We start from the raw sequence: 25,640 nt of genomic DNA on the forward strand, positions 1-25,640 counted from the left end.
CAAAGTAATTATTCAAAAATTTGAAACTCTGTAGACTTTATCCTTATAGTAGTAGTTACTTCTCAGAATTTTTACAGATTTTTAGCTACGATAATTTTGGAGGTACAGCAAGATGAAAAGAAAGAAAAAAAAAATTTTTTTGTTTTTATCTAAAATTTTTTTTAAATAACAACAAATCACTCTGCATCCTTATCAGGAGTTCTTACTTTTTTTCATTCTCGCACCCAAGTAAGTAAACGGCATATCTGTGTTGCAGATAAAAAAATTTTAGATAAAAATTAAAAAAAAATTTTTTTTCTTTCTTTTCATCTTGCTGTACCACCAAAATTATAGTAGCTAAAAATCTGTAAAAATTCTGAGAAGTAACTACTACTATAAGAATAAAGTCTACAGAGTTTCAAATTTTTTGAATAATTACTTTGCCCGGAATAAAAAATTAATCTTTCAATGCCAAAAACCCCATGTTATTCAATCAGGAAACTTACATCGATGTGCGGCACGGGTTAAAATTGAAATAGAGACCTGAAACTTGGAGGATATTTTTTTTTATTTATTTCGAACTACATAAGCCTCTGGGAGCATAGAAATTCGAAAATGTCCAAAATAAGGACCACCCTAATATATATATTAGGATTGCCTGAACAATTAGTATACGAAATTTTATGATCATCTGTCGAAAACTTTCAAAGGCATATAATAATGAGTCAATGACATATTTATCATAACACGAGAGTCAATCATGTAACTTTGAACACTTATTAAAAGTGGAACAATTATCGAAAAATAAAAAATAAAAAAAGGAAAACATAGCTTTTGCTATCGGCTATCAAGTTCTTTTTACATAATAACGATAGATATACCCGGTAAAAATTTATTTACGAAAAAAGCCGAAAAAGTAGGATTTTTCGTTATTTTTGGAATTTCAAATGTCCACCATTTCTAAACTAGTTGACCGATTTTGGTCATCTTCGAACTTAACCGAGCTAATCATTCATAGATTAAGTATGTCAAGTTTCATTAAGATCCGTTTAAAATTGTGGCTGCTATCGTCGCAACATGGCGCGTTATATATATTATATATATATGAACTTTTGAACCAATGGTATTTTTGGAACTTACTCGATGAATAATGATAGATTATGGCAAAATTCTTTGAAAATTCCACCATGAGGACATATGCAAAAGATAGATTTCTACGAAATCTACTAATAAAGTACAGATGACTTTTGATATGAAAAGTTAAGTAACAATTACCGCTTAATGCGTCTAATATTTTAAAAATAAATTCAAGCTGACGATCAACTTGTATCAAGCATGCGCACTACTATACCTTTATATTACAATTTCATTATAAAGTAGGCACATGCTATGTGACCTCACTTTTGTATTATTTCTCTCTCACTAATGCACACGCTTTAGGTTTTAGGAAACTCGAACGTTCCTGATAAGATTAACGACGTAACGAGCAATCGTTGTGGCAATACACAAGACAAGTTACACGTTAGCAAGTACATACACGAGACAGTCGCCCGGTAGAAGTAACATATCATAACTCATTAGTGTCAACAAAATATATATTTTATTATACACTTTAAATTAGAAATAATAATATAACCATTTGAATAATTATCTTTTTTTTTTAAATATCTTCTTAGTTGTGGTTATTAAAAAATTTATTTTTATTTTTATTTCTAAATTAGTTAAACTAAACGGCAACATGGTAACGGATCTTAAGCTTCCGATGGGATCACGATGCATCAAGTACCTCTTGTTTATATTCAACTTTATTTTTGTTGTAAGTGTTTATCAGTACCTTTATTATAGTTAATGCGTAATTATCATTACACTGAGAATAAGTTTTAAATTAAAATAGTTTATTTTAAATTATAAATTTTTTTTTTTGGTCAAATAGTATATTATAAAGCATGATTAATATTATATATTTATATAAATATGTGATAAATTTTATATCGATTTATTGATTTTCATTCTATAAAGCAAGCAAGCAATATGGCGCAATATTGAAACACTTGAGTATAGAACTAGATGAAAAATTTTTATTATATTCAATTGGAAAGCTGTAATAAATTTTAATGATAGTTATCATTTTTAATAACTGTAAATTTAAAGAAAGAAAGAAAAAATTCATCATTTCGGCGCCGTCAAATATAAAAAATACAAATAATATGTGATTTCAGCTGACAATCTTATCGAATTTTTTTTTATTAATAACATTATTTATACTCGTATGATTAAATTTTTAAAGAAAAACAACAGAAAGATATTTATTTTAATATTATTGTAACTTTCGGATTAATTATACTTAAATAATGATAGTGTAAAAATATATATTTTTTTTTTCCGTTATATTAACTTTTATCATTTATTAACAACTAAGAAGAAATTACGTAGTTAATCATAAATTCCTTCAGTTTATAGTTACGAAGTATTAATGCATATAATGTTATATTTTTTCTTCCTAAAACTTGATTGTATTACAAAATTAATAAAGAGAGAAAAAAAAAAAAAGGAAAAAAAATCCGCTGCGGACAGGATTCGAACCTGTGCGGGTAGAACCCAATGGATTTCAAGTCCATCTCCTTAACCGCTCGGACACCGCAGCTCGTGTGTTGAAGGCACAATTTGAGTTATAAGAACTTGATAGCTGAATGAAATCTAAATTTTTCAAAATATAGTTAATTTAAGAATATAGTAACTCAAATATTTAAAATATACCAAATTTTATATAATTAAGAATTTTTCTCTTCTAGGAATAATCGGTGCTTTCTTTTACATGGTTCCTTAAAACTTGAATCAAATTTTTTTCATAAATAGTATAGATTTTACAATAAAAAACGAATATTCTATAATATATGTAATCTCTAACTCGTTATTTTGTGTTCAAATTATTTTTCGTGATTAAAACTTGGGCAATCTTTTCATGTTTGAATAAAAACGTCGGTCGTGATTATCAATGTATTTATTTAAAACGTACATTTCAAGTTTCGATTTTTAAATATTAAAATCAAGAAATATCATATATAATATATAGATATGAAATAATGATGATATCATGATTTTAATTATATGATAATGAATTTCTGTATTACGCATTGAAATATAAAAATTTTGTTTTATGAAGATTTAAATAATATCAAAAATATTTGCTATAAATAAATCTTTTTATTTTCTACAGATAACCGGAATAATTCTTTTATCTATTGGAGCTACAATTCGTACTATTTATAGTAATTATAATCACTTTTTGGATGATAAATTTTTCTCCGTACCATCACTTCTTATAGTTATAGGAACCATAATTTTCTTTATTGCCTTTTTTGGCTGCTGTGGCGCTGTAAGAGAAAATTATTGTATGATTGTTACGGTAAATATTTATTTAAAATATTAATTTGAACAATGAAAGTAATATTTACTAATGTATTTAAAAATTTTTGTAGTTTTCAGCATTGATGATACTTGTCTTCATTTTGGAATTATCTGGTGGTATTTCTGGTTACGTTCTTCGAAACAATGCAGCTGATATGATTGAATCGAAAATGATAAAGACTATGGATGAGTATAAAAAAAATGATACCGAAATTATGAAAATATGGGATAATCTGCAAAGAACAGTACGTTTTAAAGTCAATAAAACTAAAAAAAAATTTTCCAAAAAAATGTAGAGTATTATAAATAATGAATTTATATATAGTTTGTGTGTTGTGGCGCGACAGGACCAGATGATTGGCTTAAAACTGGAGAAGTACCAGTAAGTTGCTGTCCTGAAGTCCCCGGTCAAATGGGTTCCTTTTCTTGTAACAATTCAACAAAAGATTTATTCCGAACTGGATGTGTGGAAAAATTCGGTTCTTTTATTAAGAATCATACGATTCAACTCGGTGGAGCTGGATTGGGTATTGCATTTGTTCAAGTAAGTCTATCTTCTGATGAAACTTATTTATTGTAATACATTTATAAAATATCTAATCATTATATTTGTTATAGGCAATTGGTATTTGGTTTGCGATCCATTTAGCGAGAGCGATTAAAATGAATTATGAAACTGTTTAAAGAAAAAAATCATAATCAGGAACTCCAAAATTAACCCTTAAATGCATGATTTTTTATTTCTATTTGAAAAAAAATTGTGTATAGTAAAAAGTGTTTTACCCATAAATAGAAGTTTTACCCATAAATAAAGTGATGTAAATCCACTTCACTATGCATTTAAAAAGAAGTCTGTTCTCGATGCACAGGTGACATTTTTTTTTAAGACAAAGGCGCATGACATTCATCCAATAGAATATTATGTAGACTGCATTCTAGAATATGAATTTAAGGGTTAAAAAAAAACTGCGATTCAAATTCAATAAATCCTCAATTATTCTGTTTCATTTTTTTTCCTTGAAATTTATGTATGTTTATCTACTGAAAAGATATTATTCATGTGATTATTTATCTACTTTTATTATTCATGTCTCCATTTGTAATAAAATAAAGAAAAGCGGTTTATACGCAAAAGTGGGGCTCCACATATTTTCCAAAGTTCTATCTAATTACAGTTTAAATATCAATAAGTAAACTTTTTCTACGTGTTCAGTTACACGGCGAATCAAATTTTTTGGCCTTAATTTTGCCTATAGTACATGATATTTATCCAAGCGTTGCACTCAAAGGATAAAAAATTGATGAAAATAGCATGAAATCTTACAAATTTTCCAAAATAAATTTTTAATTATATAATTATAATTTTTATATAAGACCGTTTGATGGACTGTGGCGTTTTAAAGGTTGATCTAAGAGCTACAACAATTTGGAGCTCTTGAATACTTGAAAATTGACATTTTACTGTTGTTTTATTAATTTTACGGTGTACAACAGCTAGGTGAGCTATCAAAGATGTAAGTATTTTGGACGGTATCCGTTTCCCTCCCCTACTATAGTGCAGAGCGAAGTCCGCTTCAGGGTTTTAGTTCGGTTCGTACTAGTATCTATGATGGCACACGTACAAATTATTTTAGTTTTGGTGGTTGAATTAAGAGTCAATACATATAAAATTTAAGAAAATGATGTCAAATAGTGTATGATTGCACGGAGCTTAAAAATTTCAGAGATAATATTGAAATTGAGCAATTTTAAACTATGTATAAAATTCTAAATTTTTTATGTTTAAAACAATCTAATTATGCAAAAATATCTTCAATCCGCCGATACATACTTGATAATAAAACTTGTTTTAAAGCAATATATATAAAATTGGATTTTTGCTTATTCAGAATAGGTGGAGTCGTACTTGTACATATTTACCAAAAAAGCTACATGAAACGATATTATTTTAAAATAATAAGACCTAATGTCGATATTTTTACAGAATCTTATGGATATAGGATTAATGGGTAGAAAATTTTTAGAAATCATTTTATCAGTAAAATAAACGTGAAAAAAAAACTGAGAATTTAAAAGAGACCCAATTATATATTATGTCTTGAGCGAATAAAAATAAATTATAAATTTAAGTACTTCTTTTTCATAATTTTATAGCTTTGTAAATACTGAACAGATGCACTTTCTAATGATGACTATAATTTTTCTCTAAATACTATTGTTATAAAATATGAAGCGATAAATTTTTTAATTATTGAATTTTGAATAAAACATAATAAAATAGTATATTCTTAAGATAACTCATTGTTTATCATTTTCCAATATTTTAATTATCAGCCTATCTCCTTTGTTTTATATAACTTTCTATAAAATTAATATTAAAATCTATGAAACCCAATAACCATGAAATCTTATCATCATATTTACCATAAAGCCTTTATAATTTAAAACACGCAAACATCTTTTCTTATTTTAGATATTAAAAAAAAGATATATATATATATACATATACATATATATGATCGTTATCATACATGGCTACTTGGTTTATATCGCGATTTGAAACATTGATTAAATTTTTTTTGTCTACAGTTCTTTGTAAATATATAAGTAAATATAATGTTTTATATATTTTCATATTTAAAAAAAATTTATTGTAATTGTGTATATATATAGTATTCCAATTAATATTTCTAACTGACTACTTCGGTTTGATAAAACGTCATATCTTTCTGGGCGGTCGCTAGAATGTTTTCAAGTCTCATTATCAGCAGATAGCAGACGGCGCACCTGATCGTTATTTGCCTGTTTTACAGTATTACAATTTAACATTGTCAGTTTATATGTAAGCTGCATACTCAGTGAATATTAATAGTGCAGCAACGTAGAAAACTTACCATTGAATTACATCAAGGTGTACGTTTTTGACGAAAATTTGTTTAACCGCGTACTTTAAATAGATTAAAACGAAAATAATAAATAAACAAAAATGGCAGCGACTCATTTGGATATGGGTTTACGATGTATCAAATACCTACTCTGTGCCGTAAACTCTCTCTTTGTGGTCTGTAGTACAATATTCTATTTATTTTCATTTTTGCATCATAAATAAAAAAAAATAATCAAATATGTCTCTATTCAAAAATTTATTTTAGATTTTTTTTTACTTCTATACAGTCTACTTTGTCAACAGCTGTCACAATGTTTAATTAAATTTGAAATGAGTATTTCATTGTTAATAAATTTAATTGTTTTTATATAAAATGTTTAGAAAGATGAAAATTTATAATTTTCAAAATTTCATTTTCGCTTTTTGTCAACTATATAATTTTCAGACAATTCTATTGAGGTTCAATTATTCATAAAATGCATCGCGCATTTATGAAAATATTCATGTTATCAGTTTTTTAAAATTTTTATCTTTTTGATATCGCAAAAGGAACTAATAAATTACATGCCCTTGTTACGATAGTACGAAATCGTTTGTTATAATTCATATTATATATTATTAAATCATAATTATTATTATTATTATTAAATAATTTAGTAGGCATCAACCTTAATCGAGGTAGCTTTTGCTAAAAAAAAAAAAAAAAAAAATTAGATAATTTTTATTTAAATATATTTGTATTTTCATTATTGTACGTTCGTTTTTTTTTTAAATTGACATAAGTTATATAACGAAACTAATTTTTATGAATAAAATTTTAATTGAATGTTATGCATCTGACTAGTATACACCACTTGCATTTTGCGGGTAGAGGGTGGATACAATATGTTTCCCCTCATGTTTTTTATTACCGAGAAAATGATTATTCACCTTTATATATAGATTTTTTTTGTCATATATATAATATATGAATAAATGGAATAATCTTGAAATCGAATTAAATCAATTTTTAATTATCCAATAGAAATTTAAAATATGAAGTGAAAATTTTTGAATGCAATTGTAATATTAATTTATAGCATAATTATCAGGTTGGTAGGCAATTTTATGACGAAAACACTGTCGACCACTCTGTCAATAATAAATAGCACATGCAACCGGTCACACGGTCAATATGACGAGTTTCATTTGTGCAACGACGTAAATATACAATAGAGACTTTATTATACCTCGTCAGTACATATGACAAATGGATCGATAAATATGAAATTTAACACAATGACTCTAAATTAAATAAATACAAAAAAAAACATTGAAATATGATTTTAATCTTCTTATCTTATCTTTTAACTTATTAACTTCAACTCATCGTGTAAAGAGATATCTTTGCGTTTGCAATGTCGCAAATATATTTATGTTTTTAAATACTCTACCATTTTTAAAAAATTTCGAGTATAATGTATCTCAATGATTCATTTGATTTTATAGCAATGAAATAATTATGAAAATAGGTAATGTATTTTACAGCTAACAGGTGTGATGATAATATCCGTTGGTATGACAATATACACAGTCTACGATGATTTCAGACATTTCTTAGATCCGAGGTATTCATCGCCAGCAATGATTCTCATCTTCGTAGGTGGTTTAATTTTTATTATAGCTTTCTTCGGTTGTTATGGAGCGATCAAGGAAAGTACCTGCATGGTTCTAACAGTAAGAAATTATTATTTTACTATTAAAAGAGCTATTCTTATTTTTGTCAATAAAAATCAAATTTTCTCATTATCTTTGATGACTTGAAAACTTTTTAACTCATGTAATATTATAATTATATTTAATATCTAACTTACTCTGAATTCACTAAAAACTACAGTTCTATCTAGTTCATGAGAATGAAAATTTAATTATTATAATAATGACCCCTTATCAATTAAATTTATAGTGTGTGTTAGTCTAGAAAAATAGCGCGGGACGGGAATATAATAATGAAATTTCAGAAAAAAAGGTTTCTAACTTTCGATCACGGTCTTGTATGTCATACCTATGTGACTGTGATTTTGATTGGATAATTTTTTTAAGAATGCGTACACTGAGAGAAAAAAAAAACTTTTTTCAAGTATATAAATGTTTGTATTCTACCTAGTAAATATTTGTTTAATCTTAGTAAAAATGTACTCCGATCAAGTATATTTTCTTAAAATAAGTATAGAAATTCTTAAATCAAGAAAATATTACTCGGTTGAAGTAGATATTTACTATGATTAAGAATGTTATTTGTTTGTATAGTAACCGAGTAAATATTTCTTTAAATGAAGTATTTATACTTGGGAAAAGTTTTTTTTTTTTCAGTGTACTATACTTAAAATTTTTTAAAATTGTGTCATTTTTTCATGTCAATTAGGGCGGCTCAAAAAAATTTTTGATTTTTTTTGCTCTCACTTTTAAAAAAGTCAGTGTATGATAAAAAATAAAATGAAAAATTCTCACAGTTTGGGTTAAAAAATTTAAGTTTAAGAGATTGCGTAAAAATTTTTTTTTGGGCTACCCTGATGTCAATGTTTGAAAAAAATAACTGCTAAAAAAACTCATGAGAAAATAAAATAATTAACCAAAACAAAAAACATATCAGTTTGCAGTTTCATTATCTCTTGTACTGATTCTTGAGATTTCGGCGGCGATTGCAGCCTATGCTCTTCGAAGTAGCATCAAAAGTCTTTTAGCAAATAATATTAACTCAACTATGCAACTGTACGAAATATCTGATGAAGCAACGGTTGCTGTTGATTTTATGCAATCACATGTTAGTTTTTTTTTTTACGTTAAATTATTCTTAAAACGGATATTTAATTCATATTAACCAAAATTTTAAATAAATTGTTCACTAGCTCCAATGTTGTGGAAGTTATGATAAATCTGATTGGGAACGTATTGAATTAATGGAGACGAGAGCCAGTATATATCCTGAATCATGTTACACGTGGATGTCAAGTTTTCAAAATCCTAGGTTCCATGGTGTATTGTATGAAGAAGGATGTATACAACGGCTTTCAATGATTATCAATCAGAGTGCAATTAGTCTGGGTACTGGTGCTCTTGCTATCGTTCTTATACAAGTAAGTCTGAAAAATTATTTTTTAAATATTGTTACTGAAGAATACTTGAATGTTATTTATAGACACTCTAATGTGTGCGCTCTGGAAAGATAAATTTGTAGAAAAAAAAAAAAAAAAAACGGAAAATGGCTTACCCGCGGGCCCTTCAAAATTTCCCGCTGTTTTTGAGCTCTTCGAGCTATTCAAAATTTCATACTACAAAGCCGTGTGACTTTTGCTCTGTTCACTTCACGAACAACAGGAATCAATTCCTTTTTGTAGAAAATTGAATTTCTTACAAGACGATCTCACTAGGCAGAGTAAAAAAAAATTTTTTGTTGATTTAATGGAGAAAAAATTAAAAGAAATGAAGCTTACAGAAAAAACCGTATTTTTTTTACAAACTTTAAAAGATTGTAGCTTTTTTTCTGTTGGGGTTATGAGCTTGACGATTTAAATCTTATTTGCGAGGTATTCAATTTCCTACAAGAAAATGTATACTAAAATTAAAAAAAGAAATTTTTTTTTTAGATTTTCGAACGTAAAATTAAAAAAAAAATTTATTTCACATGAGACGATGAACTTGTCAAGCACCAGCTCAATTTTTGAGATAATGTCCCAACACCGGAACGACGAAGGGTATACGACTGATTTTTATCGTTTTAAAAATATTCAAATAGATTATAAACCAAAATAATCTATTACACCATATAGAATAGACATCTAGCTATTCAAAAATAATCAAATTAGTTCATTTTTCTTAAATTTAATATAAAAAAAAAACATTTTTTCTATGACACCCAAAAGAACCAATACCGGAATGCTGAAATAGCCTTATTCCAATACCGGAATTCGGCTGTCCTAATACTGGAACAGTGAATAAAATGAGTTATTTTTTGCATTTATTCATAGTGAAAATATTAACAATTATTATTATTAATATAAAACGAGTGTGGATGTAGCAGACATCAGACAGACCCGGGAAAAAATGCTCAGATCTGATCCTGCATGATCATACATAATCATATATAACCATGTATGATCGTATATGATCATGTATGATCGTATATCATCTGAGTATTCATACCGTGTTTTTTGAAAACATCAAATTCATGCACCCGGGAATATAATGATAGCACATAATTGCATAGATATTTGTATATATTATCATTAAAAATTATGTTATATCGCGTGCCAAATGCCAAAAGGGCGTATTACAGCAGTTAGATAGGGTTCCATGCCAAAAGGGCGTATAAAAAATTTTTTTTTTGCCATTCTTTTGAGAATCGCTCGAAACGTAAAGATCTGCAGAAAAAAAATTTTTGACGTACTAACGCCAAAAGGGCGTATCTGAAGATATACGCCCTTTTGGCTTTGGAAATTTTTTTTTTATTTTGAGGCTTAGAACATGTTTACAGAACGATTGGCACCAAAAAAAAAAATTATACGCCCTTTTGGTTCTTCAAAGCCAAAAGGGCGTATAAAAAATTTTTTTTCGCCATTCTTTTTAGAATCGCTCGAAACGTAAAGATCTGCAGAAAAAAAATTTTTGACGTCCTAACGCCAAAAGAGCGTATCTAAAGATATACGCCCTTTTGGCTTTGGAAATTTTTTTTTTATTTTGAAGCTTAGAACGTGTTTACAAAACGATTGGCACAAAAAAAAAAAATTATACGCCCTTTTGGTTCTTCAAAGCCAAAAGGGCGTATAACTTTTATACGCCCTTTTGGCATTTGGCACGCGATATAATATGGGTGCGTGTACTTATGTACGCGCGTCAGAAATTATACTTCTCTTCTAGTTGTGCGCACTTAGATAGCCCCTTAGCCCTAAAAAATTGAAAAGTTTAATTTTGTTGTCAAAATATGATTATAATGAAAAATTAAATTTTTTTTTCATTAATGTCAACTCTTTTGCAGATTACTGGTATTATGTTTGCTTGTACTTTGGGACGCGCAATAAGAAGACAAAAAACGGAAAGAGAAAGACGACGATGGGAATTGAGGGAAAAATTGGTTAGCGGTTATCAGCCTTTAGGTAAAATTGATTCTTCAGTTGTATCTCCAATTATCTACATGCAATCAGAACCAATAAAAGACGTCTGTGCCAGTTAGGTTGGTAATGAAGATTATTGAAGAAATTTATATATATATTACAAAATATTTTTAAATGAAAATTTATATTACATAAATTAAATTATAATAAATTCCGTTATATGAAAAAACTATACAAACTCAAAGGCAATATAATAATAACAGTAATATTTAAAAAAATGATTGTTTATTATTTAAAGTGAATACTTTTGACTTTATATTATATACAATTATTGAAAATATTTTCGTTTTGAAAACAATGATTAATAAAATTTATATTTTTAATAGAACATAGAAAATAAATAAAAAATTATTCACTACTTATTTTAATTAGGATAGTATATTTACAATATTTTTTTTTTTAATTGACTTGTCCTAATTCATATTAAATTATCAATATGTAAAACAATAAATTTATCTAATTTTGTCAAAAATTAAATTATTATTAAAATATCATTTATAATTGTTTAAAATATGGTTTCTCTTTTTGTATTTAGTAAATTTCAATTTTTGAAAATATCCTTGAAAATTCATTTCTTTACAGACTGCGACAGTTAAAAATTGAAATATTAATAATTTACAAAGGTTAATATTTTTTTTCTGTAATCAGATACTATTATTTTTAGTTATGAATTCAGATTTACATTAAACATATACAGTACACTCTAGTTATAAGCAATGTTTCTGTCTGTACTCTTACTTAGAGGAAAAAATGAAATTGACGTGAGTGAGTAGAGCGTCCGATGTAACTTATAACCCGAGTCTACTGTATTGAAGTTCAAAAGTGAGAGATGATAAAATATATTCTATGTACCCTTAATTACCAAAAATTTTGAGCTTTCATTAAAATTTCTTCAGTTTTATCACTATGCAGTCCAAGAGGAAGATAAGGTGGTGTAAATTCTCGATAAGCAATACATACTCTTCGAGTTTGAATATCCTCTCGTAATACTGCATGTTCCCAATTATATCTTGCATTACCATATAAAACTATTAAAGATTTAGCAGGCATTGGCAATCGAATTACCGCATTCTCTGGTACCGTTTCAACATTTTTACCATTGCAATAGATTTGTGGCACAATTGAAGAATAAGTGGAAACATGATCTAGGTTATAACGTGTAGTGGATCCTTGATAAGGAGACATAGTAAGTACAGAATCTCCAGTTACGTTTACTGTAACGATTCTTTCACCCCAAATCCAACAGTCATCAATATGAGGATCAATAGAAGCCCCACGTTCTGGAGTATATTCTAAGCTACACTGTTCTATAGTTTTAAACCCTTCTAAAAGTGGAACTTGTGATAATTTTTTTTGAATAAATTTCGTAGTAATCGGAAAACCATTAAAATTTCCAAGACTAAGTCGACGTTTTTTAAAATTACATTTAGGTCCATAATTTTGTTTTCTTCTTCCACTTTGAGAAGTATCCCATGGTAAATTATCAATATCTGTTATCAGATTATTTGTTTCTTTTTCGCTTAAAAAATTTAACTGAAACAGAATAAGTTAATAAAATTTTATAAACAAAGTATAAATGTTATTTTAAATTAGCCTACCTTAATATAAACTCCAGAATAATATATAGGATTTCCAGTATGATTTGGATGTTCTTTGTATATATTGATATCCCATCCAGGCCAAGCTTGATCACATTCAGGACAATAAACGTAGCTAGGTAATTTCTATAATCACAATTAATTAATTAATTTAAAATATCAATAAATAAAAATTTATAAATTATAAGAATTATAATTTACTCGTAATTCTTCAAATGGATTGGATTTAAAAATTTTATATTCCTCTTCACAAATTAGACAAGTCCTTATACCTTTACATCCACAAGGTCTTACAGTTTCCATCGTTTATTTATTTCAAATATAAATTTTGAACTAAAGAATTTTAAGTAAGATACTGAAGAATGTTTTAAAGGTTATACATACATATATATAAGTAGAAAAACATGTGTACTACATGTCATCAAAATCGACTGAGCACTGAGCAGCTTTAATATATATTATACAGTAATACATAAATATATAATATACATATGTATTACTGTAAATGCTGTAAATAAATATATAATATAAATATGTATTACTGTATACCCTGTATACCTATGCCGAGAGAAAATCTACATGTATCTTTACATATGTACATTTTAGTAAGGAAAGTGCTGCCACTTTTATGGCGGATATTGATAAATTTTTAAAATAAAAAATAGCATACTTTTATGATGATAATAGTAAAGAAAGGAAAAACTTCATAGATGGTTGATAAATACACAGTTATGTAAGCAATTAAATTATTTATCTTCAGGTCAAATAAACAAATAATAATATTCAATATCTTGGGTAAAAGTCTTCATTCAATCGCAATGATACGCAAATTTATTTATTTATGTTCAATCATATTAATAATTAAAATAAGTATATACTTGTATATTATTTTAAAATAAATAAATATTGTATAATTGATCATTTGTATTTATAGTGTAAATAAATGATTTTTGTGATTTTAGTAAAAGGAGATGACGCGTGTCCAAGTATTATTTCGAGATTACAATGGCAGGCTAGAGAAGTTAAGAGTTTAAATTATATCATAAATCCTTTGGCTTATGTTGTTGTTCATCACACTGCTACTCCGAAATGTGAAACAATCGATTCTTGTTCAAACCGTGTAAGAAGTATTCAAGATTATCATATGGATGAGTTGTTTTGGGGTGATGTAGGATTTTCGTACGTACTGTAAATTTTACAACTTGCAAAAAAATTTTCTTATTACATTTCGTTACTAAATTCTAATTTTATTTATTTGTTTCTTTAATATTAGAAATAGTCAACTGAAATTTTATTTAAAATTCAGTAAAATTATAATGGTAAAAATATTCTTACTATTTTTATTGGAACAAATTTAAAGTTATTTTGATTTTTATTTAACGATACATAAATTGCGGTATCAATATGGATTAATAATTCATAGCATATTTTTGTCACATAGATATATAGTGTGATATTTTAATAAATTCAAATGATTAATTTAATAATCGTTTAAAGGAATTAGATCAATTGAGTCGGAAATCATGGGATTTCTATTACAATTTTTCCCTGATTTGCCTGAAGTACCATGAGGACCTTATCCGGTTAACATAAGGTTTTTTTTTAAAAGATAAACCAGACGAGTTCCTTATCAGGACCTCACCAGGATAGCATTATTCAAAAGAAAAATCTGGAGAACGGTTGACCCTGCAGGCCAGGGTTCCTGGAGCTCGAAAACATTATTGTGAATACATTTTCGAGCTCGAAAATATTCTTGAGTACATTTTCTGTTTTGAGCTGTTTGAGCTCAAAAAAAGTTATGACTTGCCTTGAAATAAAAAATTCATAATATTAAAAATAGAAATAAAAAACATATAACTTTAAATTTTTGGGTACGATTATTCTTAACTAAACGCGTATAACTGAACAGAAGTAAATGTAAGTAATCAAGATAGGCAGGAAGGAGTTTTGAATTCGATCGTAACTCCGAAATATGAAATAACCGGAAAAAATTCAGAGAACAGTAATTTTTAAATGTTTTGATGACAATATATACATTCTAAACTAACCAACCGATCACAATAAACTATGAAATGTTACAAAGAGACCATGAAGATGAAGATCTGATATAATCTTTGGAACATTTGTACATAGTATTATGAGAGGTCTCTAAGGAAAATAAGGTAAATTGTTATTTTTGACATGTTTCGGCATCGATATCTCTAAAAAAAAATCAACTGATTTTGATGTGTAATACAGCAATCGACGTGTTTTATCGAGTTCTAGACCTGATTTTATTTTTAAATTGATCGATTGAGTCTTCTTGAAAATATTCGAAAAAAATCGTTGTTATAATTTCTTTCATCAGCGATATTTCTGGAACAAATCAACCGATTTAGAAAGCTTTTGCGGTAATTGACGCGTTCTATCGGATTCTAGAGCTGAATAGTTTTTAGAATCAATTGGTTCAGTTGTCTTAAGGATATTTGCAAATAACCGTTTTTTAGCATTTCTGTCTCCCGCGATATTTCTATAGAACAGCATCCAATCAAGACGACTGAAACGGCAATCGACGCGTTCTGTTGAGTTTTGGAGTTGATTAGATTTTTGAATCAATCAACTGAGCCGTTTTTTAGAAATTTTGAAAAAATTAAAAAAAAAATTTTCTTGTTTTTGTTTTTCTTATATATCTTAGAGTCAATATCGTGAATGGGTTGGGTTATAGGCATTGTTTAATCGATACTAATATTATAAAAACATTTTAATTATAGATTTTTTATTGGAGGAGATGGTAATGTATATGAAGGAGTTGGTTGGAATAAAGAAGGAGCTCATACGTATGGATGGAACAAAAAATCAATAGGAATAGCATTTATTGGATCGTATCAAAGTTTGTTGAAAATTATAATTACTATTTATACTTATGCAACTTGTATAATCAAGTTTATAAATTTTCAATACAAAATAATTTAGCGCAAAAAGCAAGTGAGAAGATGTTACAAGCAGCTGTTAAATTAATTTCTTGTGGAAAACATGAGGGAATGTTGAGGCCTAATGTAAAAGTAATTGGAGCAAATCAAGTCACAAGTACAGTGAGCCCTGGAGCTAAATTATTTGAACAGATTAAAAATTGGCCAGAATGGACATCGAATCCTTGAGAGATTCTCAATATATTTTATTTTCTAATATTAAATATTAAATTTATAAAATTATTAATCTTAGTACAATTTGGTATTTTTTTCCAAAATATTTTTTTTTTTTTCAATAACCCCTGTGTCCCCTTTGAAACTTTAAAAATAAAGTTGAACAATTTAAAAAATAGTAAAATTTTAAGTAACTTACGAAAAAAAATCTGTCTATCGGTTGAACCTGCGGGCCAGCCCTAAAACTTCCCGCTGTTTTCGAGCTCTTTGAGCTCGAAAACTTTGTCGAGAATACATTTTCGAGCTCTTCGAGCTCGAAAATACTTTTGTATGCCGTTCTTTTAAAAAAAAATAGTTTTTTACCATTTTTTCTCCAACGATATCTCTCAAACGAATTGACCGATTGAGACGGTTGAAGTGGCAATCGACGCGTTTTATCAAGTTCTAAAGCTGATCGAATTTTGAATTCGATTTATCGAGTTGTTTTTGAGATATTTCAAAAAAAATAAAAAAAAATTTTTTTTTTAATTCATTCGACAACGGTTTCTCTTGAACGAATGAACCGATTTTGATGGTTGAGGTGGCATTCGACGCGGCTTATAAAGCTCTAGAGCCCAGTCCATTTTGAAATCAATCCATCGAGCACATTAAAAGTTATCCAAAAAAAACATTTTTAAAAAAATTTTATTTTTGGAATATCTCTGAACGAGCCCTACCGATCAAGCTTAATTTCTCACAGCTTCAAGATATTGACCAACCGCGTCAAATGACACCTTAAAGTTCAAAATCGGTTCATGCGTTCAAAAGATAAAGGTATTTACATACGTACGTACGTACATACATACATACATACACTCGGATATCATCTTGAAATAAGTCAGAATAGCTTCCTAGGACCTCAAAACGTCGACATCTGATGAAAATTCGATTTTTGTAAATCGGACCGAAACCAATAACATCCCGAATTTTTGAAAATTTACAATTTTCTTAGCGGGAAGTTAAAAAATTTGCAATTTTTTTCCTTTTGCAAATCTTTGTTTTGTGATATAAGATAAATTTGACCTAATTTCGTCTAAATTGAAAGGGGCCGATTCCAGCTATTGGTAGATTTGATATGTAATGACCCATATATATTAGGGTGATTATCCCTCGTGAATATCTTTATACCACCAATAGTTTAACAGCTAAACACTGTTAAATTGTAATTTTTTTTTTAATTTAATTTCAATGTATATATTGTCCCAAGAGACCTCAAAAAATTGAAATTAAGATCTTAAATTTGGTGAGAATTTTTTATTTTTCATATGCTACAAGTTTTTTGAGTGGGACTTGAAAAAAAAAATTTTGGTCTAAAATGAATCACCCTAATATATATATGTTTTATACAATTCATCAAGATATTGAGTTTCATTTGAATTCAAAAAATTTTCAAAATATCGTTATAACTTTTCTTCGAAGACCTTAATTAGTTTTTGATAACTGTGAATTAATTAAAGTCTGGCTCTGAAATTTTTCGTATTTAAAAACTAATTACACGTGAAAAAAAATCAAATAATTTTCACTTCAAATTATGGTTTTTAAAAAAACTATCATCTTTAAATAAATATTATTTCAAATTACTTGACTTATGGACAATTGAAAAATAGTTATTAATAAAAATAAAAAATAAATTGTGATTTTAATTTTTATGACATTTATGACTTGAAAATTTAAAGTAGTGTAAAAATAAATTTTATAAATGAGTTGATTTATGATTATAATCGTATGTATATATTTAATATTTTCGACGGATTTCAATTCCTCAATAACTTTAAATAATTTTTTTTTAATTTCAACGTAAATTGAAATAAAATATAAAAAAAGTCCGGTAAATTGCTTGACTTGGACATGTTGAGAGTAATGCACTACCTCAAACGCTTCGCGTTATAAGGCGTGCAAAATTTTTCACGTCAACGAATAATCTTAATTTAAATGTAATATAATATCATCTTAGATAAGGGTAATAAAATAAATTAAGACAAAGAGAAATAAATATTTAAATATATTTATTGTTCATTTAGAACATACGACTTATCAGCTTACATGACGTGTAAATAGTCGTAAAATTTATTTGATAACAATGTAAATGGCTCTTTTTATTCAGCTCTAATGCATTGCTCTGTTCCATTAATAAATAATAAATGATATTTTTTGAGGAATATAAAATTAAACAGTTGATTTACCTATTGAAATTTTTAGCTTCATCTAATGATAATTCAATTATTTTATATCCAATTGTGTTCTATTAACATACATTACCAATATAGAACACTAGTTATTTAAATTATCCATTTTGAGTAGTTAAGTCTGAACAGATATGATCAAGTTGCTTGTCTAAAATTTTATTTTGTATTATCTTAGTAATTTTTTTTTTTTTTTTCATAAATACTTTAAAACTAAAATGAAATATTAAATGATTTTTTAAATTCTAAACTTACATATTATATAGTAGCAATCTATCTTTGTCAACTTTTTTCAAACATTTACCATCTTTTTAAATAAATAAAAGGACTCAATTATTTATTCATTCTCATAATTATTTCTTTACATATGCTTTATTTACAAGTAATTACTGCTTCATATTTCTACTATTAGGCCTAGTGATAACGCAAATGGAAATGAGACTTAAGAAAAAAAGAAAAACAATACTTTTTTATGAGAGCAGCTGGGAGAAAAACTCTATTTTTTTTTTTTCAATAACTTACTTTATTAATTTGTACGGCTATATACAAGGCTGCACCGAGAAAAAAAATCTATTTAACCTATTCACGATTTATTTAGCCAGTGATATTATCAATCGAAACACTCAAAAAATTGAGATGTTTTATTTACATTTGATCAACGCTAGATGTACAGTCTTAAAATAAACATAAAGACTGACAGTAGCAATACAATTGTCAGATACAGAAAAAAAAAAAAAAAAATTTTTATCATCAAGTAAAAAATAATAAAATTATTAAAATAAATATAAACTTGCATCAATAATTTTTTTGATATTTAAAATCAATTTTTTTGAGCATGAAAAATAACACAAAAAAAATAAAATCGTTGCAAGGTCTTCTTCATTCATTCTTATAATCTCACAATTCTCTATTTACATTCATAGTTTCATAAATATTTTTAATAACCTTCGCGTTTATATTAACTGCAAGGCCACACTTTTATCTATAAACAATTCCATACTTTTTCCGGCTATTCTTCCTTTATTTATTTATTTATTATTTTTTTTTTTTCCTATTCTTGACTAGTTTATATGCACGGTTGACCATGGATTCGAGCAAATATCGTTCGGTCACGTTTTAAATGTTATTTTGTATAATAAAACTTAGGTAATGTTTAATTTTAATCCACCTAAGAGCTACATAAGTTATTAATGTGGTAGCAGCATTTTTACACAGAATAAATCAGAATAAAATGGCTAGTTTTTTCAACAGAGAAAAAACATAATACAATTATTTTTATTTTATTGTAATTTTTAATTTAAAGTTAAATTTATTTTCCTAATATTTTACCAAAAATGAAAAAACAAATTAACAAGAAATATTAAAATTATCTATTATGATAATTATTCTCATTTCTGACAAGAAGACAATTTCTGTCTTTATATATTTTCAGTCTTTCAATATTCTCCTTCATATGCAATGTAATATTTTAACTTACATTTTTATTATTTAGACTTGACAATCTATATTCCTTTTGAGTTATAATCAAAGTCAATTTCTCTTATCGAAAATATATACATTAATTACTTCATTATTATAATCAAATAATTATAAAAAAAAGTTATTTATAATTAAATAAAATACGTGTGCATTAAATTTTGATTGAGATAAAAATCGATCTTATAAAAGAAAAAAAAACAGCTGGCCATTTTATCCTGGGTTATACGGATTAAAGTTTAAAAGGAGGATTAATGATGTTTAAAAGCAAAAATATGGATTATTCAAGTTAAAAAAATACTTGTTCTCTTATTTGAGATTTGAAGCATTTTTTCAAGTTATTTTTTGACGCAACATGAATAAAGAAACTTGAATTGATGAATTTTACAGAAGTCCACCTTTACGACCAAAAAGAAGTGAGCTTATAGTTCCTAGTGCTGACTGTGTTGCAGATTCCTTTGTTGTAACTGGTGGCGGTACAGCAAGTTTAACTTGTCCAAGATCAGGTCTAGTAGCACCTGTTCCTCCTCTCCTCTGTCTTGACGACTGATTACGAGAATTAATTCCCCTAGATTCAGACCTTACTGACTTAGTATTGTTATCATTTTCTAACTTAGACATAAAATGAAAACTTGCGAGGGAATCACTACTTTCAGATGATGACATTGCAGACGATCCAAGTTTTTCTGTTGACATAGAGCCTTTGAGAAATGTTAGCTGTGCCATAGGACTCTCAACGGATCGTCTAGTACATAAAGCACCCTGAAGAGCTAGTGGAGATATTGAAGAATTAGTATTTGTTGCCATGATTGTGTCTATTCCCATTCTTTCAAGTTTTTCCACTAGTCTAATACCCGCGAGGGCTTTTTTTTCAGTCCTGGAAAGTGGTTTTTTCTTTCTTTTAGGCAGTGATGTAGAAGGTAAAGGTTCACTGCCGAAAGTTCTTTTCAAAAGCTCAGCACCGCTACTGAATAGTCCAAAAGATAAAGGACTACTATAAGGTACTGGAGATGTTGATCGTGATGATGGTGGTGTTCCATCTGGACTGTTACAAGGTGTTGCCGTAGGTGTAAAATTTTTTTCTCCACTAGGAGTTGTAGAGCAAGACAGCGTAAGGGCTTTTATTCCTCTTTCGTTGAGCATTTTGGCTAGTCCTAGTGTCGTAGAAAATGTTGACGTAGAATTACGCCTGGACAAAGTTCTTGGAGTACTCATACCCGAATTTATGACACTATTTGGTGCTGTTGCAACTCGACTACCCATTATACTTGGGGTAATAAGTAAAGGATCTTCAGGATGAAGAACTGTACTATTAGTCAACGTATATATTGAACCCGTATCTTGAAAAAGTTTTCCTGGATTAGCATACTCTTCATCTTCCTCTAAATCAGCTAAAGTAAATGTTTCTAATCCTAAATCTTCTAGACCGCGACCACCACGAGTTTTAACTCCTGGTCGTTCGTCTAAAAGACCTCCAAGAGTAGGTGTAGCTAACTGAGACCAATGATGAAGCGTCTGTGAACCTTCCATGGGTTTAACAATTTGTAATTTTTCAGGGAGTCGCCAGCTTGATGAATTTCCACTAAATCCACTGAGATTTCCATAGCTCCCTGTAGACATGATACTATCAGGTGTTCGGCAGCCAAAAGGTAAGAAAGTCGTTGGTGAATGAATCCCACCGTCGTAATCGTAATTATATCCAGCACCAGTACTGAGACATGCTCGTCTTGCTATGACTTCTGCAGGAGTAAGACGCCGAAGAGCAGCTTCTAAATCAGCAGCACCCGGTGCTCCTGGTACTCCAGTTGGTTGAGGACCTGGATAATCTTCAGAGTCTGTTAATAATGATCCTTCACTATCACTCTGTCCCGTAGAGTCTAAACTGGGAAATCCTGAAGTCATCTGAGATTTAAATGGCCCACAACTCATTCTTGGACCAGTTGTTCCTGATGACAGTGTTGATGTTGTCATAGATCCTATCCGAGGGAACTGATTAGCATCTGGACCTCCATACGATACTCTTGAGGCACTTCTTACTGTTTCAAAAACTTTTTTGTATGTTGGCATTCGATCGCTGATGATGCCAGAGTCAAGACTGAATTCTGAGTATAATGAGGACTCGAGTTCTGATGCAATCGAGTCAGGTTGAGGTACAGCACCCATTGATGGAAAGAATGAACCACCTCTTACTGTTGGCATTCCTTTTTTTCTTTGTTTACGTAATTGTTCCTGAGTCTCTGCAAGTAAATTGACAACTTCAGCATACTTGTCCTTAAAATCAGCAAGTTCTGCAGCTAGAGTATTTTGATTATCACGAGTAATAGCAAGTGTAGAACTCATTTCATCATGTTCAGTCATTAACTGTGCTAGCCTCATTTCTGTCTCTGCTAACTTTGATGACAAACCTACAATTTGTTCATGTTGTAATCTATTTTCATCCTTTTGTCTATCTAACTCTTCAGCAATGCCATCAACCTCCATGTTTGCATTTGCTAATTGATTAGCAATATCTTTTACTAATTTAGCTTCTTGTGCCTCACAATCATCTGTCTCATGAACAAGCTGCGTAAACTCACATTTCAATTGCTTGTTTTCATCTTCCAAAGATGTTATTCGTTTTTGCATCAATTCTAAATTAATACTACGTACTCCCATAGGCGTACCACTTTCGGAACATGATTCTTCAACGTCATTGGTTAAAATTTGTATCAATTCTGTTTTCTTCAATAATTCATGACTTAATTGAGTAATTTTTTCATTTGCATTTTTTAGTTCAACTTCTAAAGCATTTATGTTTGTTTCTAATTTCTGATTGTGCGTAAGGAGTTCTTTTCCAATACGTGCTGTCAACTCCAAATCTTTTTCTTTCTGTTTAAATAATAAATTAAAAAAATATAATAAGTACTTGAATAATTATTTCATTATTATAATTCAAAGTTTAAATCATTACCTCCTCTAGAAGCCTTGTTACTGCTTCTATATCATTATAGGTTTTGGTCATTTGGCTCACTCGATTACTGCATAGAACTGTAACAAATAATTTTTTTTATTATTAATACTAATAAAATAACATCTCAACAATATATATTGAGCAGTGCATCATAAGCTTTATAATTTTTAAATCAATTGGCATATAAAGAGGCTGGATAAATGTTTATAAATATCAATCATTTTATTTTTTAGATATCATTAGTTTTTTTTTTGTTTTACATAAAAATGGTTTTTAAATATCAAAGGTTGATCGAATAATTACTTTTAACGAATCAGGTCATACCTGTTATCTACAGCAGGTAAATATTAATTTAAAGAATACTCAACAATTATAAAAATTACATTTTATAGGAGACATATTGTATTATTGTAATTTTTCAGGTTAATTTAAAAATAAGGAATAAAATAGATTTAAAATTTTTTATATCACCAATGAAGAAAATTTTTAGCTGAATAGTAACTTTAAAGTTCAAAAAATTTAGAAAAGTCAGATCTATATACAAAAATATTTTTTTTTTCTAATAATTTAAAAAAAGCTTGAAATTGAATTAATTTCTTGATAATTCGAATAACATACAAGTGGATAAAAATCAGCAACACTTTTCTGCATGCTCTCGTGAAATTTACTTGTGTCTTTAGCCTATCGATTTAGTTTAACTGGTATGTGTGTGTATGTGTGTTGTATGTGGATGAACAGAGCGCAGTCGCATTATTTTTTCGATGAAAACCACGTGTATATTTTCAAGTACAGATACTTTAATTGAATAATTTTTTGCAATTTACTTTCTTTTATGATTAAAGATATTTAATAATCCGATCATAAAGTTAATCTTATGCCTTAGGAAAAGCATGAATAATTTAGTTTCACCTCGTTGATAAATTATACTTCATGCTTGGCCGATCGTTGATTAAGCACGCCGAGGATTCAGACGATTAATTAATTAATCTTGTAAATATATGGCTTAAAATAATATTCTAAGTTATAATTCCTAAAGTAGATTGTCGTGTTATTTATAAAGCCAGATGAACTCAACGCTTAGAAATAAAATAAATAACAAACATGAATGATAGTAATAATAACTATAAAATCCAATCAAATTTTGGAATTAACATATGATTTAATTAAAAAAAAAAAAATCATGAATTTAAAAACGATATTTATGTAAATAAAAAAATAAAAAAACTAGCAATCGAAATAACATGACGATGCTCATGTTTTGTGCTTTTTAAAACATTAGTTTTGTGTAACATCATACAGTTTTTACTAACAAGAAACGCAAGTGCACGGTGTCTCAGCAGGAGAACTGAGAAAAAATAGTGGTTTGTCGCCATTGCAGCTTTTGCAGCCCCAACAGGGCGTCAACCCGGTGGTCGATGCATCCGATGATGTCTGTTGTGGTTCTTCTCTTGGTGGTGAGCTTTCATTATCCTCGTAGATTTCTTCACAGTGATTAGAGCCAACGTATTTTGGTATATCCTCATCGTACTCATAAGGGTCATCATCGTGATTAGAACATCCACTGCTCAAATCTCGACTCGAGGAGCAATGCTCCGGGGTCGCACTGGTGCTTCTATTATTCTCTTCTGGATCCAGATCCTCTACAGTATAGTCTCGGCCCCACCAAGACCCAGAGTAACACCAGGAACTGTCAGAATAACGTTTCATTTCGACACTTGTTTTATCGATTTGTTAAATTTTTTATTACGATAAATACTACAAAAATACTATAAAAAATTATACTATTTTAAATAATTAAAAAAAAGGTTCTTTTTTTTTTTTTTTACTAATATAGTAAACTTGAAATAGTTAATTTTTGAAATTCACAATGTGCCCGTAAGACACAGTAATCCGTTCTACAGTCTACTGAAAATTTAGTCATGACCGTCATGACGCGCTAGGCGACGTGATATAATGAATGTAAAAATTCCAAAAGGGCCTATATACCTGGGTAAACACTAAATTACCAATAATGATAAATTTCCGAACGTTCTATTGCTATCTGGCAAAGTCAACTGAATCCTACAGTACAGTTAGTATGTATGTATCGTTAAAATAAGAGGGCACTAGTATAGTAAAATGTGTAGTATTACAAGAAGATTTTTTCTTATCAATTAGACATTAAAATTTTTTTTTTTTACAACTATAAATATACTTTGAGAAGTAAACAATACATGTAAAAAAAAAAAAACAATAAAATGATATGACCCGTCAACAAAATAATTTAATAGAATGTGCTAAAATTATATTTAGTTTTAATACATTGAAAATTTCCTTTAACTTAATATATTTTGTGCATTATTCATAATTAAAAGAAACATATATTATTACAATAATAGTAATTATTTTAAATAAACTAGCAGAATATATTTTGAAATGTCATAAAAATATGTAGTTAGTTGAAAATGATATGTATTTAAAAAAAACATTAAATATGTTTAAAAAAAAAATGCACATCAATTACTGACGATGAATTATTAATGGATCCAATGTAAATAATTGTCATAAAGATGTTAAAATATTAAACAAAATAATTTTAGAAAAAAATATATTATTCTGTTTTCAGATTAATAAATAAATATGCTTATAAGCAAATGAAATGGATGAAAATTTCATAAAAACGACTGACAAATGACGTCAAGTGAGTCATGATCGATTTTACGCTGTAAGATACGTATAATATAACTTAATGAATTACGTCAGTCTTAAGCACATTTAATTTTTTAAAAATAACACAATTAAAAATATTATCTACTTAAAAAAAGTAAATAAAATATATTCAAGAGTACTTGAAAATAATCTTGAATTT

General features: G+C 28.1%; 4 protein-coding genes and 1 non-coding gene across 10 annotated transcripts in view; 2 read left to right on the plus strand and 3 right to left on the minus strand.

Annotated features, from left to right (window-relative positions):
- Positions 1–1,378: 1,378 nt before the first annotated feature.
- Positions 1,379–11,750, plus strand: LOC130672300 (uncharacterized). Its single transcript, XM_057476794.1, has 9 exons — positions 1,379–1,602; positions 1,701–1,795; positions 3,197–3,385; positions 3,459–3,632; positions 3,713–3,931; positions 7,802–7,990; positions 8,907–9,077; positions 9,163–9,390; positions 11,289–11,750. The coding sequence occupies exons 2-9, from the start codon at positions 1,718–1,720 to the stop codon at positions 11,481–11,483; spliced, it is 1,443 nt and encodes a 480-aa protein (XP_057332777.1). The 5' UTR covers positions 1,379–1,602; positions 1,701–1,717; the 3' UTR covers positions 11,484–11,750.
- Positions 2,542–2,623, minus strand: Trnas-uga (transfer RNA serine (anticodon UGA)). Its single transcript has one exon. It is a non-coding gene; the product is annotated as a tRNA-Ser (tRNA).
- Positions 11,751–11,831: 81 nt separating the features above from the next.
- LOC130672296 (alpha-ketoglutarate-dependent dioxygenase alkB homolog 4) lies at positions 11,832–13,615 on the minus strand. Its single transcript, XM_057476788.1, has 3 exons — positions 13,224–13,615; positions 13,023–13,148; positions 11,832–12,957 (listed from the first exon to the last, which is right to left on the minus strand). The coding sequence occupies exons 1-3, from the start codon at positions 13,323–13,325 to the stop codon at positions 12,283–12,285; spliced, it is 903 nt and encodes a 300-aa protein (XP_057332771.1). The 5' UTR covers positions 13,326–13,615; the 3' UTR covers positions 11,832–12,282.
- A 137-nt stretch (positions 13,616–13,752) lies between these two features.
- On the plus strand, positions 13,753–17,540 carry LOC130672298 (peptidoglycan-recognition protein 2-like). Its single transcript, XM_057476793.1, has 4 exons — positions 13,753–13,892; positions 13,985–14,201; positions 15,773–15,891; positions 15,975–17,540. The coding sequence occupies exons 1-4, from the start codon at positions 13,841–13,843 to the stop codon at positions 16,157–16,159; spliced, it is 573 nt and encodes a 190-aa protein (XP_057332776.1). The 5' UTR covers positions 13,753–13,840; the 3' UTR covers positions 16,160–17,540.
- Positions 17,541–18,172: 632 nt separating this feature from the next.
- The window catches only part of LOC130671740 (trafficking kinesin-binding protein milt), a 29,733-nt gene continuing 22,265 nt past the window's right edge, over positions 18,173–25,640 (minus strand). For 4 of the 6 annotated variants that reach the window (XM_057475802.1, XM_057475803.1, XM_057475801.1 and 1 more), the window contains 2 exons: positions 22,793–22,869; positions 18,173–22,710 (listed from right to left, as the gene is read on the minus strand). In XM_057475802.1, coding sequence (XP_057331785.1) covers positions 20,227–22,710; positions 22,793–22,869 — 2,561 coding nt within the window. In that variant the 3' untranslated portion in view covers positions 18,173–20,226. Of the gene's footprint in view, positions 22,711–22,792; positions 22,870–24,102; positions 24,471–24,632; positions 24,639–25,640 lie in introns of those variants that run through there. The other 2 variants (XM_057475806.1, XM_057475807.1) reach the window with 2 other exon arrangements.

The sequence above is a fragment of the Microplitis mediator genome, chromosome 7, assembly GCF_029852145.1.
Source record: "Microplitis mediator isolate UGA2020A chromosome 7, iyMicMedi2.1, whole genome shotgun sequence".
NCBI lineage: Eukaryota > Metazoa > Arthropoda > Insecta > Hymenoptera > Braconidae > Microplitis > Microplitis mediator.

Excerpts from the sequence above, each read along its gene's own strand:
- LOC130672296 (XM_057476788.1), bottom strand. The coding sequence starts at position 13,325 with ATGGAAACTGTAAGACCTTGTGGATGTAAAGGTATAAGGACTTGTCTA. Across the intron at positions 13,149-13,223 it reads ATCCATTTGAAGAATTACGA|AAATTACCTAGCTACGTTTA; the intron begins GTAAATTATAAT and ends TTGTGATTATAG. Across the intron at positions 12,958-13,022 it reads ATTCTGGAGTTTATATTAAG|TTAAATTTTTTAAGCGAAAA; the intron begins GTAGGCTAATTT and ends ATTCTGTTTCAG.
- LOC130672298 (XM_057476793.1), top strand. The coding sequence starts at position 13,841 with ATGATACGCAAATTTATTTATTTATGTTCAATCATATTAATAATTAAA. Across the intron at positions 13,893-13,984 it reads CATATTAATAATTAAAATAA|TAAAAGGAGATGACGCGTGT; the intron begins GTATATACTTGT and ends TTGTGATTTTAG. Across the intron at positions 14,202-15,772 it reads TGGGGTGATGTAGGATTTTC|ATTTTTTATTGGAGGAGATG; the intron begins GTACGTACTGTA and ends TTTTAATTATAG.
- LOC130672300 (XM_057476794.1), top strand. The coding sequence starts at position 1,718 with ATGGTAACGGATCTTAAGCTTCCGATGGGATCACGATGCATCAAGTAC. Across the intron at positions 9,078-9,162 it reads TTGATTTTATGCAATCACAT|CTCCAATGTTGTGGAAGTTA; the intron begins GTTAGTTTTTTT and ends ATTGTTCACTAG. Across the intron at positions 9,391-11,288 it reads TTGCTATCGTTCTTATACAA|ATTACTGGTATTATGTTTGC; the intron begins GTAAGTCTGAAA and ends ACTCTTTTGCAG.